Source organism: Oratosquilla oratoria, chromosome 10 (genome assembly GCF_046742065.1).
Source record: "Oratosquilla oratoria isolate Oo_2021 chromosome 10, ASM4674206v1, whole genome shotgun sequence".
Classification (NCBI taxonomy): domain Eukaryota; kingdom Metazoa; phylum Arthropoda; class Malacostraca; order Stomatopoda; family Squillidae; genus Oratosquilla; species Oratosquilla oratoria.
Genome location: NC_134786.1, coordinates 24,154,652 through 24,169,126, shown reverse-complemented (window position 1 = coordinate 24,169,126; position 14,475 = coordinate 24,154,652). Strand labels below are relative to the sequence as shown.

At 37.8% G+C, this 14,475-nt stretch overlaps 1 protein-coding gene across 6 annotated transcripts in view; it reads left to right on the top strand.

Moving 5' to 3' along the window:
- Positions 1-13,742, top strand: part of LOC143029155 (gem-associated protein 8-like) — a 44,952-nt gene extending 31,210 nt beyond the window's left edge. For 5 of the 6 annotated variants that reach the window (XM_076191633.1, XM_076191628.1, XM_076191631.1 and 2 more), the window contains 2 exons: positions 913-1,206; positions 13,303-13,742. In XM_076191633.1, the coding sequence (XP_076047748.1) occupies positions 913-1,206; positions 13,303-13,467 (459 nt within the window). In that variant the 3' untranslated portion in view covers positions 13,468-13,742. Of the gene's footprint in view, positions 1-912; positions 1,207-5,197; positions 5,254-13,302 lie in introns of those variants that run through there. The other variant, XM_076191630.1, reaches the window with a different exon arrangement.
- The last annotated feature ends 733 nt before the right edge of the window (positions 13,743-14,475 follow it).

Below are 14,475 nucleotides of genomic sequence, written 5' to 3'. Positions count from 1 at the left end.
CATGCTTTAGTCCCAAGTAGTTGTTCATCATGACCATTTTGTGTCTGAAAACTGTTGTACTGTTGGGGATGAACTCAGTACTGACCTGTTAATAAACTGACTTTGTTGTTACTTTTCCTATTTAAGTAAATGAAATCATTAATGTCTTAAGTTTGTTAACTTCATTACTCTTCCTTACATATCATGAATTCCTATACTTTGCCTATTCATTAATATTTTTTATGTACAGTAATACATAATGCTCTCAACCTCATCCCTTACATAGACATATCATGTGGAATGTTATAGTACCATGTGTTAGCATGTTAGCATTGTAAAGTGAAAAAAGATTAGCAAAAGAGGTGTGGAAGGCAGGTGGATGGAGTGAACTTGAGGGGATGATCAAGAAGGAGATGTATGGATGGATGGGGTGAAAGGGGCTTTGAGCAAGAAATGGAGAAGGCAGGGGATAGAAGTGAGTGGAGAATGGCTGTGTATAGATGATATATATTTTGACACAGCCCAAAAGGATTTTCTCCCCATCTTCTATCTTTTATATGTCTGTCAAGCAAGGAAGGGAGTGAGGGGGGAATAGGGAGGAGTGGGAGTGGTTTTGTGTGGATATTTTGATGCAGCCCAAAGGGATGTCTCCTCATCTTCTCTATTTTTTGCATAATGGAGAGGTTTGGGGGGTTGCCATGTAAGTCAACTGGCAGTGGGCAGTAGACAGGGATGACATTTCATCCACAAGAAGCTGAGATGTGAGGGAAACAGAAATGGTGGATGGGTGGGAGTGGGTGTGTACCTTTGGCTTGGCTACCTCCCTAATAAGGGGGAGAGGGGGAGAAGCCCTTTGTATATAGATAGATAGCCTCGTAAAGTTTTGTCCCTTCAGCCTTTTATTATAATTTTTTTGTCATTTATCTTTGTTAGATTTCACCATGGCCGAAGAGACCTCGTAGCAGACTCAGAAATCGAATCCATCAGAAGAGGAGAAGGAAAAAGAAAAGGAAGAAGGCTAAAGAACAGATGAGTGATTCTGAGTCCTTGCAAGCTCAGATTTGCAGTTCCATGGTGATTGAAGATGATGAAGATATTGATGATGACTTTTTAGCCTTTATTGCAAAAGGACAAGAGCATCGTGAAGAGTGGAAAGAATATAAAGCTCAACAGATGGGAAACAGTGTTTTTGAGGTTAAACCATCATCTGGTTCAAAAGTAGACAAGGTAAAAATTATTTGACTGTCATTGTGAGAAATTCAATCAGTTTTAGGGTGTTTGCAGTCAGTCAGCCAATCAGTCCATTGTTTTTTAGGTCTTTCTTGTAGAAGACTCACAGCTCCCATAGTGTTTGATTATATCATAGATTGTTAACTGTTCTGACAAAAAGTAATAAGCACCTCATTGGATTTGAGAGCGAATTGGACAGGTGTTTACTAATATCATGCTCTCAGTACCACAAGGTAACTGCTCCCCTTGATTTTGAATGTATTTTTCACAATTTAGTTTATTTTACTGTCACACTGAGCATTTGCTACCTTTTTTTTGGATAGCTTGATTTTTGCACATTGTATTTCCTGTTAATTTCCTAATTTTAATGTACAGGTACTCCTCGTTTAACGACCTACTCGGTTAATGACAACTTGGAGTAACGACGGGCTTTATGACGTCGTTTAACGTAAATCTCCGAAGTTACGACGTCGTGTATGATAATTAAGTTGGCTGAGGCAAATTTGTATGATGTTATAAATGAACTTGTATGGTGGATATTAGCTGTGAGGTAAAGTGTTCTGAAGCTTAGGTCTACATTACCATCCTGCAAGCTGCAAAAACTACCTGGGGTACAGTGTATACTGGTAGTGGTAAAATTTTAGTTTCGACCATGGGCGCAATATAACAATAGAAAATTAATTATTAATTTTGTAAATTATAATGTATCAACGTAATATGCAATTTTGTGAGCGGAAATGAAAAAAAAAATGCTAAAACAGATTTCGTAAGTAACGAAGTCATGTCGGACGAATGGTACACCATGTTTGTTATGATAGATGCCGATGTCGAAGAAATGAAAGGATGATAAATTAATTCGTCTAACCTAAACTAAACTAACCTAACCTGTGTTTGATAAATCATTACCTGCAAATTAAATGTCATCCGGCTCGTCGTCGTGAGAGACGTTAGCAGACGACAAGATGGCGTCCTGAGCCTATGCTACCGACTTCGTTCATTAGCATATTTTCTTGTAGCAAGGTATTTTTTACTTTCATTTCCGCCCACAAAATTGCATATTACGTTGATACATTTTAATTTACAAAATTAATAATCAATTTTCTATTGCTATATTGCGTCCATGGTCGAAACTAAAAAAATACCCCGGTATTCAATATGGAATGTCAGCATACGCGGATTTGGTCATATACGGTAATTTTAGGAACCTAACCACCGTAAATAAACAGTAAATAAAGCTTTAATGTACTGTATAAAAGAGGGAAAATACATGAAAATAAAGATACATGTATTGCTGGACATTGTACATACAGTACATGTACGTATATGTATACACTTTCGCTTAACGACCAATTCGGTTAACGACGGTGCGCTGGTCCCAATTGTCGTCGTTAAACGAGGAGTACCTGTAGTTTGCATCTTCAGCTCATTGGATATCAAAAATCTTCGTGAATTTTTCTCCAGTTGTATCTGTGTTGGACTACATGTTAGGAGGTATAATGAGGCTTATCAAAGTCCAGTATACAATACTTGCCTATTATACATTAGCACAAGAAATATGGGGTCTTGGTGTGGTGGACATGCATCCATGCATTAGCCCTAAAGAAAGTTCTTTCCTAAGTCCTAGAAGCAACTACCACACTAATAAGATGGTGTTCAGGTCACCATCCAGCCCTAAAACAGTACCAACACAGAATATGTTTGGTCATAGAAACAAATTGCCCCTGATACAACCATCACACAGAAGACATGGAACACTTTGACCTACACTGCCCTGTCCTAGCCCTACCCAAGTAACAACACATTTCTTCCTTAAGTAACTTATGGGCCAATCTGGTGGCTTTTGTTATTTACCTGAAAACTGTGGTTCTTTGCAAGAGAGACCTGGAGAAAAAGATTGTTGTTGATATTGTTGTTCCTTAGACTGTCTAGCTGAGCAGTCACTCTGAGGAATGCCATTGCTGAAACATGGTTTTCCCAAAAAAGTGTTATAGTGTATATTGTGTTGTTGGCATACATGATTGTGTACAGTCTTTCATAATCCATTGTTTAGTATGGGCTGAAGTGTTACATCCTGGACAGTTGTATGCAGTGCTGTCATCCAACCTCTTATGATAGCTTAGAAGGGCTGGATGGTGGTTGTATTGCAGCATGGCCAGATACTCTGTACTTTCAGGGGAGAGAGGATTCAGAGGGATGGATATCAGGGGTCTGGCATGCACCAACATATTGTTGTTTGTTGATAGAGTAGTGAATGATATGGTTATGGATATGCTTCTGTAGGCTGGTGTCTGGTTTTTGTGTAGGAAGAGAAAAGAGTATTTGTGTGTGATGTAGGTATGTAGGTGTTGTTTTGATGTTTGTTGGCATGTGTGAGTGTTCTGCTATGTAGTGTAGTGGGTGTGCTGTGTTTGTGGAGGCTGTGGCAAGTGTTTGTGTGCCTCTCATGTCAAGATGATCCATGACTTTGAGGACTTTTGCTTCATGGTGTAGCTATGTAGTGTAGTGGGTGTGCTGTGTTTGTGGAGGCTGTGGCAAGTGTTTGTGTTCCTCTCATGTCAAGATGATCCTTGACTTTGAGGACTTGTTTCATGGTGTAAATGGTTTGCAGGTGTTGTATTTGTACAGCTGGTCATTGTTTTTAGGGCTTTGTAATATATGGTCTGAAGGGTGTTGTGGTGTGTCTTAGTGAGATTAGGGGTCCATATGGGGCTCGCATGATTCATCAATGAGAGTATGCATTGTTTGTATACTGTAGTATTAATTTCTTTGTTTTGTCCAAATGTTGTTGCTGTAATTGTTTTAAGTACAGTATGGTAAGTCTAGATGTGCATTTATTCCTTATGTTTGTGATGTGTTATTTGAATGACATGGATGTATCATAAGTTATGGAATCTTGGGTGTATGTATGTGTGGTATGAGAGTGTTGTTGATACAGAACAGTGGTTATTAACCTTTTTCAGTGCCTATATCCCTTGATTATCCAAAAAAAAATTCTTGTACCCCCATTCAATATAAATACAATGCAAACATATGAAAAGGATTGGTGATACAGACCCTGCTGAAAAATGATTAGATATCACAACAAAGTAATGTCGTAGCACATTTGTAAAATATTACTGATGACCCATTCTGCCATGAATCACAAGTGGGATAATAGATGCATAAAATTACCTTATAATAAATCAATTAATGACTTATCTCATTTGTTACCAAAGGAAAAAGTAAATTTTATCTTCAATTATCCCAACAACTTGTTCAGTAAAGTTGTCAATATACATCATAGATCCAAGAGTAATACAACTCGTGGAGTTTATAAGTTACCTTGTTTAGATTGCAAGGATGTATATTGGGGACAAACGGGTAGAGACCTCACCACCAGGGTCAAGGAACACAAGAACTCTATAAAATATGGGCAGGAAAATTCTGCGGTATTTCAGCATGTCGCCAACAAAAACCATCGGATAAATTGGGACGATGCTGAAATAATTTACAAATCCAAATGTAGTTTCAGAAGAAAAATGGTAGAATCCTCTTTGATAATTTTTTTTCTTCAAATTATAACATTTCTTATGGTCAATGGTCACCTGATTGTATTTCATCATTTGCAATAGATAAAATGTTACCATCTACATTAGCGGTGGACAAAAGCCACCAAGGTCCACGCAACGCTGGACACGTGACCTGAGCCCCCATCCCTTCCCGCTTACCTCACTACTTTTGTATAAATACACATTGTTCTCTACTCTGTAATTCATATCTGCTGAAGAGGATCACAGTTAGTGACCGAAATATACAGATCTTTATACTTTCGCTTATTCTTCTCCGAAAGTGGGTCATCAGTATTATGATTAGATATATTCAATTACTGAAGAAAGGTACTTTTTTATTTCAAATTAGAAATGTCAGTTAGTAGGATACAATGAATGCACATTATGCTTTCTCATGGTAAATATACAGTACCACTGGCTATCATATCTCGTACCTCCAGGATTAAGATTTCGTACCCCTTTGGGGTACAGGTGCCCCAGGTTAAGAACCACCGATATAGAGGCATGGTATGTATTTATGCTCCACTGTCCAATTGGTGAGAAGTGTGGCTGTAGATTTGGTTGGGGCTATTTTGAGTCTATTTGTAGTGAACCAGGTATTGAGTGTATAGAGGTATGGTTGTAGTATTTCTACAGCTTAGTCTGCATTATGGTGCATGAATGTAATTGTTATATTGTCTGTATAAGAAGAGATTTGTATTTCTGAGGTGTTGGGTGTTGGTGTATCATTCAGTATGACTTAAATTATCGCATGTAGCATCGGCTGCCATATGTAATTTGCATCATACTACTCGTATTATAAAATATAGATTCACTGCTGTATCATTTATTGTCTTACTCTGGGGTATCGGCTTCATGTTATTGGGGGGTAGCTGCTAAGTAGCATGCAGCTGGTACTTTCTGATCCATATGGAGCACCCCTATGGACCAGAGCCACACATTTTGTCTGTGGTAGAGGAAATCTCTGTTCATAGAGAAATGATGATACTTTATTATACTGTGACTGTCCCTCCATTATGCTGTCCCCCTTTCTTGTTACTGTCCTGTACCATTTCTCTGAATATCATTTCCTTTCTTTGCCTAACCCTGTGGTGGGGGAAAAGAATACTTCCACCAAGTCTTTCCACTTGAGTCATATGAGGCAACAAAAATGGGACAGGAATAGGAGTAAGCGTCCATCTCCCTGTAGTCCCAAAGGGGACATTCCTAAAAAAAGTAAAGGCATAAGAGGGTCTAGGAGGAGTTTTCCAACCAGTACCCTAAGGTTTGGGTCTTTTAATGTGTGTGGATGTGGTACAGATGAGAGTAAAAGGGAAGAGTTAGGCAGTATGTGAAAAGAAAGATGGATGTGTTGCCATTGAGTGAAACTAAATTGAAAGGGAGGGGTTAGTTTGAGTTTGGTAGTGTAGTTTGGAGGATCTCGGGAGTGAAGAGAGGACAAGGGAGAGAATGGGTGGCCATACTAGTAAGTGAAAAGATAGGTAAGCATGTAGTGGAGTGGAAGGAGGTTTCTTCAAGGTTAATGTGGATGAAGGTGAAACTAAAAAGGGAGATGTGGGTTTTTGTAAATGCATGTGGCCCTGGTAGTGAGAAGAGTGTAGAGGGAAGGGAAGCATTTTGGATAGATTTAAATGAGTGCATAGAGTATTTAGGGAGAAATGTAGTGGTATTGGGAGACCTTAATTCTAGGGTTGGAAATGAACCAATAGATGGAATGGTTGGAAAGTGTGGAGTTCCAGGAAGTAATCATAGTGGAGAGTTGATGGAGATGTGTCTAGAGAGATAATGATAGCAAATACAGTCTTTAGGAAGAAACTCAAGCATAAGTACGCATGGTAGAAATTGGTGGATGGAAGGGTGGTAGTTAGAGCATTAATGACTATACAGTGGTAACCAGGGGTATAGTAGGAAGAGTTAAGGAGGTACATGTTCTAAGGGGAGAGAGTGGGGAAATATCAGATTATTTTTTGGTGGAAGGTAATTTGAAAATGGAGGATAGATGGCGAAAGAGGAAAAGGACAAAAAATAGGGAGGTGCTTGAAGTGAAATGCTTAAATGAAAAAGAAATGGGGGAGTACAAGAAGCAGCTGGGAGAGGAATAGAAGGAAGTGAAGGATAGAGTAGAACTAGGAGTGGAGGAAGAATGGGGATAGTTCAAGGAGGGAGTCAAAAAGGTGTGCAAAGATGGTGTGTGGAACAAGAAGGATGGGAGGAAATAGTAGGAAGGGTAGTGAGTGGTGGGATGATGAAGCAAAGAAGGTTGAAGAGAAGAAGTGAGCTTTTACAGGTTGGTTACAAAATAGGACAAGAGAGTCATATGAGAGGTACAAAGAAAAGAGAAGTAAAGCATAAGATAAAGGAGGCAAAGAAGAGAGCAGATACGAAATGGGGTAAGAGTGTGACAGAAAATTTTGAAAGTAATAAAAATATGTTTTTTAGGAAATTAAGAGAGGAAGAGGAGGCAAATCAAGTAGAGAAGAAAATGTTAAATGTGCAGATGGAGAAATGATAATGGAAGAGAAGGCAGTAAGAGGAAGGTGGATAGAGTATTTTAGGGAGTTGCTAAGTGTGAAGGAAGATAGGGAGGGAAAAGTAGTTACAAAGGGAAGCGCTAAGAAAAGGACAGTGATGAGCGAGGAAAATAGAGAAATAACGAAAGATGAGGTGAAGGCAGTTAAGATGAGAGCAGGTAAGACTAAGAGATCATATTTACCTAGTTGTATTTATATAGTTGTATTATACAGGAAGGGAGCTATGCTCATGGTGACCTGTCTTTGTACCTTTCAGCATAAATTTTTAAGTAGATCATCCCTATCAAGGATTTCCATCCCTTTCATAATTCTATAGATGGTTATCAAATTGCATCTTTCTCGTCTTTGCTCCAGAGTTAATAAGTTTAGTTTGTCCAATCTTTGTTCATATGTCAATTTGCTAAGTGTTGGTGCCATCTTTGTTAATGCTCTTTGAATTCTTTCTAGTTTCTTTATGTTTTTTATTGTACTGGGTGTCCATAGTGATGCTGCATATTCCAATTTTTGTCTTATCAGTGTAACTAGTATTCTCTTTACCATTTCCTCGTCCATGTAGTGAAAGGCCACTTTCATTGATATTATTAAATTGTAGGTTTCTCCAACTGTTTTGTTTACATGTTTGTCTAGTGTCATGTCATTTGAGATAATTACTCCTAGGTCTCTTTCTGAATTTACTTTTGTAACTTCCTTTGTTCCAATTTTGTATTGACCGGATATTCTATTTTTACTTTTTCCAAATTCCATTGTACTACATTTTTTAATGTTGAAATTCACTTTATTCTTCTTACTCCAATTCCAGACTTTGTCCAGGTCTTCCTGAAAAGATTTGCAATCTTCTTTGTTACTCACTCTCTTCAAAAGTTTTGCATCATCTGCAAAGAAGTTTATATAACATTCAATTCCTTCATCCATGTCGTTTATATAAACAGCAAACATTATTGGAGCCAACACAGCCTTGGGAGACTCCACTTATCATGTTTACCCAGTTTGAGTTCTTTTCTCAAAGTATCACTCTCATTTTTCTTCCAAGAAGTCTTTCATCCATTCCAGTAATTTTCCTTGTATTCCACCTATTGTTTTAATTTTTCTTAGTAGCTTTTTGTGTGGTACTTTGTCAAAAGCCTTTTGTAGGTCCAGGAAGGCACAGTCTGCCCAGCCACCTCTTTCTTGTATCATATCTAATCTTGAGTAAAAGCATATTAAGTTTGTAGTACATGATCTTCCACTTCTAAATCCAAATTGGTTGCTATTTAGTATGTTGTTCTCTTCCAAGTGTTTAGTCCATTTATTTTTGGTAAGTCTTTTGCTTATTTTTGCAATTGTGCTTGTAAGGGATACCAGTCTATAATTTGTTGAATTTTCTTTATTTCCTCCCTTATATATTGGTACAATATTAGCATTTTTCCAGTCTTGTGGTACTTTTCCTTCTTTGAGTTAGAAGTCAATTATCTTGTGTATTTTATCTGTGAGTTCATTCATACATTCTTTTAATATCCAGTTTGCTATTCCATCTGGCCCATGTGATTTCTGACATCGAGTTTCTTTATTTGGTCCCTTATTTCCCTCTGTGTCACCATATTTCTTTCATTTTATGGGATCCTTTTTGGTGACTATCATCCCACAATTGTGAGCTTTCAATTGTAAATACAAACTTAGAGTGTCTGGTCATTACTTATGCCATTTCTACATCTGTGTATTCTTGATTTCCTTCACGCAGTTTCATTATTTCATGTTTGTCTTTTAGTTTGTCATTTACATATCTGTAAAATAGTTTAGGTTGATCTTTGCATGTTGCTATTATATCTTTTTCATAGTTTCTTTTTTCCTCTTTGTATGTCTATGTATTCATTTCTCATTTTGATGTATGTTTGCCATTTAGTTTTTAGTTTTTTCTCTTTTCCATCTTTTCCAAGCTTTGTCTCTTCTATCTTTAGCATCGCTACACTTTTTATTATACCAGCACTCTATGTACTCCCTTTTCTGTTTCTGTTTAGGCACATGTTTGTTCCCTCCTTATATATTTCTTTAAAAATGCTCCATTTCTCTTCTGTCTTTGTTTCATCATTTGCAAATTTTTCCCGACAGGCATTTTGAAAAAATCTAAGCTTTACAAAGTCAGTTTTGTTGTACATTAATCTTCCTTCTATGTTTCTCGTTCCTTCTTACAACATTTTGTTCCTTAAGCTTGATCTCTGTTAGTATGTGGTCACTCTTTCCAATTGGTGTTTTATAGTTTATTTCTTCCACAATTTCAGGTTCAGAGGTGAATATCAAATCTAGTCTCGATAGTTCTTCGTTTTGTCTAAATCTACTATTTCATTTAACCCATTGAGTCAATGTGTAATTGATGGTTATATCCAGTAGGACATTGCCCCACAGTTCCTCTCCACCTCCTATTGTCAATTCTTCCCAATTTATTTCCTTTGCATTAAAGTCACCCATAATTACTATATTTTCTCCATATTTCAGTGTCTTGGTTAATTCATTCTTTGTAGCTTCCTCATCATTTTGAGTGTTCGCTATCAGTCCTTGTCTTAGTTTTTGGTGGCACATATACAACTATCAACTTTCTACTTTTCATACTTCTATTTTTAACTTTAATTGTGATTAATTCCAAATTGTCTTTTTCTTATGTTGCCTTTATTACATTTAGGTCCTTTCTAGTCAATAGCACGACTCCTCCACCCTGTTTGTCCATCCTATTTTTTGACCAAAGGTTGTATAAACCTTGTCCCACCATACTTGATTGTACAGGACCTTTCAGTTTTGTCTCCACAATTCCCATTATGTCAGGTTTCTCTGACAAATAGTCATTTAATTAATTTAATTCTGAAATCATACCGTCCATATTTGTATATGCCACTTTTAATTTTTCTTTTATTTTTTGTTTTGTTTAAGTTTCCATTTTCCTGATGTACCATTTTCTCAGTTTCAGATCCAGCGTTCTCCAAAAAAACTTGTTTTTTTTCCGTCTCCATTCTTTTCTCATTTTTTTTTTCTTTGGCTTCACTTCTCAGTGCTCTTTCTCTATTTCCTCTTCATTCATTTCCTTTTTTATCCACATATTTTTGTATTTACTGTTTGCCAGTTTTGCTGCTTTTGATAGTATTTCTTCTGCTATCATTTGCATTCTTAGTTTGATTTTCATTGGTGTGAAGTATGAGAGGGGTTACTAGGTGGGATAGAGTGAGAATGAGGAGGTGAGGAGGAGAACAGGGGTGGAAAGGGGGTTGGGAGATAGGGTTGATGAAAGAGTATTGGGACGGTTTGGACAAATGGAAAGAATGAATTAAAAAGGACTAGTAAAAGAGGTATGGAAGGCAGATGTGGGGGGAGTGAACATGAAGGGATGTCCTAGGATCAGGTGAATGGATGGGTGAAGGGGGCTCTGGGGAAGAGGGGAATGTCTGTTGAGGAAGGACAGGAGAAGACAGAAGACGGGTGAATGGAGAATGGTTGTATATGGATGATGTTGTGATGCATGAGGTGGAATGGGCGGGGGGATGGGGGGTAAGGTAGTATGTGTGAGCAAATTTTGACGCAGCCCAAAGGGATTTCTCCCCATCTCCTTTATGCATGGGGGGGATGGAGAGGGGGGGTCACTGATTTAATGAAGTGGCCTTGCTGTGGATGTGCTGTGTCTTGCGACACTGCTTCTGACCCAGGGCAGTGGACAAGGTGCAGGGATGACCCGTCATCCAGGAGGTGCCAAGGTGAGAGGGAGGGTGGAGGGGTGTGGAGTGTATTCAGGGATGGAATGGGTGGGAATGATTTTATGCCTTTTCCTTTTTGGCTACCTCGCTTGTAAGGGGGGAAAAGCCTTGGTATATGTATGTATGTATGTATGTGTTTTTTTTTTTTTTTTCTTTTGAGTATGTACCCATCCTGTGTATGTCATCGATTTCTGTATCCAGTTTCTGTCCTTCATCTTGAACTGCTTTTAGTATCTCCTTCGCAATTTCTTTCCCTTCCTTTTCTCTTTGGTATTTGTGTACATTGTGTTTTTCATTGATACCGTAAACCACAATGCACTTCTTTTTGTCCACTGTGCCTCTCACCCAGTTTTCCTTTTCTTTGATCACCTTGATCACTGTTTCTTTTGCATTCTCTTCTACCTGCTGCTGTACTATTTCTTTGAATGAGAGTTTTTTATTTTCACATTCCCTTTTCCACTGATTTTTTTATTTCGTTCAGATCAGTCTCTTTGATTGATTCTTCCATCATTTCAGTTACTACTTGCAATTGATTTTTGACCTCTTCAGTTCTTCATTTGTATTTCTAACCTCTTTTTTCTTTCATTTTCTCTTTCTATCACAGTTCACTTTTTAGCTCTTTAATTCTCTTAGTATCATCTCATTAGTTGTGCGTAGGTTGGATACCTCTAGTTGCAAAGCTTTATAGTCTAATTTTAAATGAATCAATTCATCTGCTAAGTTGTTAATTTATCTATTCCTTATTGCTCTGCTAATCCTAAAATCTCAATCAGTGTCCACGGTTTGCTCCATTATTTCCCTGATGTACCTGTTAGTTGTCTTTGGAGTATCATTTAGACATGTTTTTATTTTTTATTTTTTCCATATCACTCCTCACAAGGACTCAATTCTGGATTCATCCAGTCCTCTTGGTTGATTTGTTAATTCTTAGTTCTTTGTTACTTTCCATTTTATGCTAAACTATTTACCCAAGAACTGGACTGGATACATACCCTGCCAGTCCCATGAAAACATATTGTGTGATTTTCTGTTGCCTCTGGCGACTTCTTGTATGTGTTTTGTATGACTGTATTGAAAGCATGCACAGCAGCATCGATGTCTATGATTAGTGTACCTTTTGTGTCTCAAATTGTTTTTCTGTCTCTTCAGTGAAAGCTTCCTAGTTTGCTCTCTTGTAATTGGTGTGTGTGTCTATGGCTAACTGGGGTGCATCATGTTTTGGTGAAAATAATTGGCAGGTGATCAGATGGATATCAGGGCTCCAGCCACTTTCTATGAAGTTGTTAGGGGCAGGGGGAACAGAAGATGATGTTAGGAGAGGAGGGGGTATAGAGGGCTTTATGGGAATGTGTGTATGATTATGAGTGTTGTTCAAGATTATCAATGAGTTGTGTTTGTAGATCAAACCTTCTTACCATGTTGGGGTGTTGAAGTCACCATCCAGGATAAGATTAGGGAAGATGGCAGTTTGGTTAGGGTTAGGCTTAAAGGAGTTTGGAATTGTGGGGGATGATTGGGGGGAAGGATATACATGTTAACTATTGTCATGGTGGATTTGTTACTTGTTTGGATTTGTATTGATTAGATTTCTGTGGTGTTGTCTGTAGTAAGGAGGGTTTTGGTAGTGGCACTTATGTCCATGAAGCAAATGGGCTGGTGGATCAGGGTGAGGAGTCCACCACCATTGTTGTTGGTCCAGTCCTGTCTGGGGGTGGTGAAATTATGATTTTTTTTTTTTTTTTTTTTGGGGGGGGGGGAGTGTTGTAGTTATGTATCTTGTATGATGGCAATATGTATGCTGTGTTGTTTGAGGAAGTGTTTGAGTTCATGTTTTTTGTGTTGATGTCATCAATGTTATGTTGTAAGATGTTGTGTGTTCTGTATGTGTTGTAGGTTGCTGTGTGGGGTTAAGGTATTGGTGAGGAAGGATTGTTTATTGATTTATTTATCATTATTTATTATTTATCATTATTTATTTATTTGTCATCATTATAATTTTTTCTGGAAGGGCAAAATTATAAACTTCCAGTGCAAGTTGTGTTTTCCTTACTTCTCCCAAGAGTATCAAACATGAACTGAAAGCTCTAAAGCAGGCAGTGTGGTCCGCACCTAGTTTCGGAACTATTGTACCTGAATCCTTACACCCTCCCTCTTCTCTCTAAAGTAGCAAAGTTGAAGAACTTAGATTCTTATTGTGGCATTTATAATGAGATTGCTTGAAATCCTTCCAGTTCCTTTTATTTGTTAATATGTAGTCATGCTCATCTATTTTATTCTAATTTTCTTGCCTTGGTTCTTCAGGTACATCCAGACATTGTTAGGAGAGAGGAAATGGGAAAAATCTATGGTGTAGCTTCACCACAGATCCATGCAATGGAAACAGCAATGCAGCTTTCTTTTGAAAGAATATCAGTGAATGAAACCCCAGCATTGTGGCCCAACATACCAATTAATATCATGTTCTGACCGAGGAAAGTATCACTTCAAGCCTCCAAAATGAATAGGACTCTGAAGCTGTGAATAATTTATGAAGTAGACGAGAAGGGCATCCCTTTGGACCATATCATTCTTCCTTTAACAATCTCCCACCACTCTCTATCTTTCACAGTCTTTTGTGCACATCAGACATTTTTTATCCAAAACCCTTGTAACCAGACACTTTTGGTTTTAGGATTTTTCAGGGAGTAAACTGCTTGCATTGGTTGCTCGTAATTTACTTAATAATACAAAATACCACTTAACCTTGACTTTTATTTACTCTATCCTGACACATAATCATGGTGACCCACACCAAACTACTTCCAGGATCTGACGTCGAGTAGCTAATGTGTGCACATATGCATACTAGTATAGAATAATTCTCAAGGGCAAGTACAAAAGCATACTGGCATTTCTTGCAACAGATGCTTGGCATGGCTACCATTCGCTGACCATAGTGAAGTTAATGCTCAAAAAAAAAAAATAATAATAATAAGAAGAAGAATTTGATATATAAATGTACATGGATTTGAGCAATTTCATTGTAGGAAAATACTATGGTCTAAAATGAATTTGTCTTCAGCTTAAGAACATGTGGAAGTAGATATTAATTCCATTCACTTAGGCAAAATGCAGTCTTATGAAGGGGTGGCTCAACTGCAAAGGTTGTAACAGGGGAGAGGAGTAGATGGGAGAAACTGAGAGGGTTGGTGAGGGTCCTCTGTAGTAGGGGTAGTACTAACTGATGATGGAACATTATAGTGAGGCCATGTTGAACTCTTTTGATATGGTCTTTGTGCAATATGGTCTATGTAGATCGTGCAACCTGAGTGCTTTGACTTTATTATTTGATTCCTGTCCAATGATATGAAAAGGTCCAGTGAATTTAAGGGAGAGCTTTGAGGTGGGGGTGTGGTTCAGGGTGTAAACAATGTCTCCCAAGTTCAAATGAAAAATCTCTGGCTTATTTGTTATACAGATAGGCCTTATTGTCCT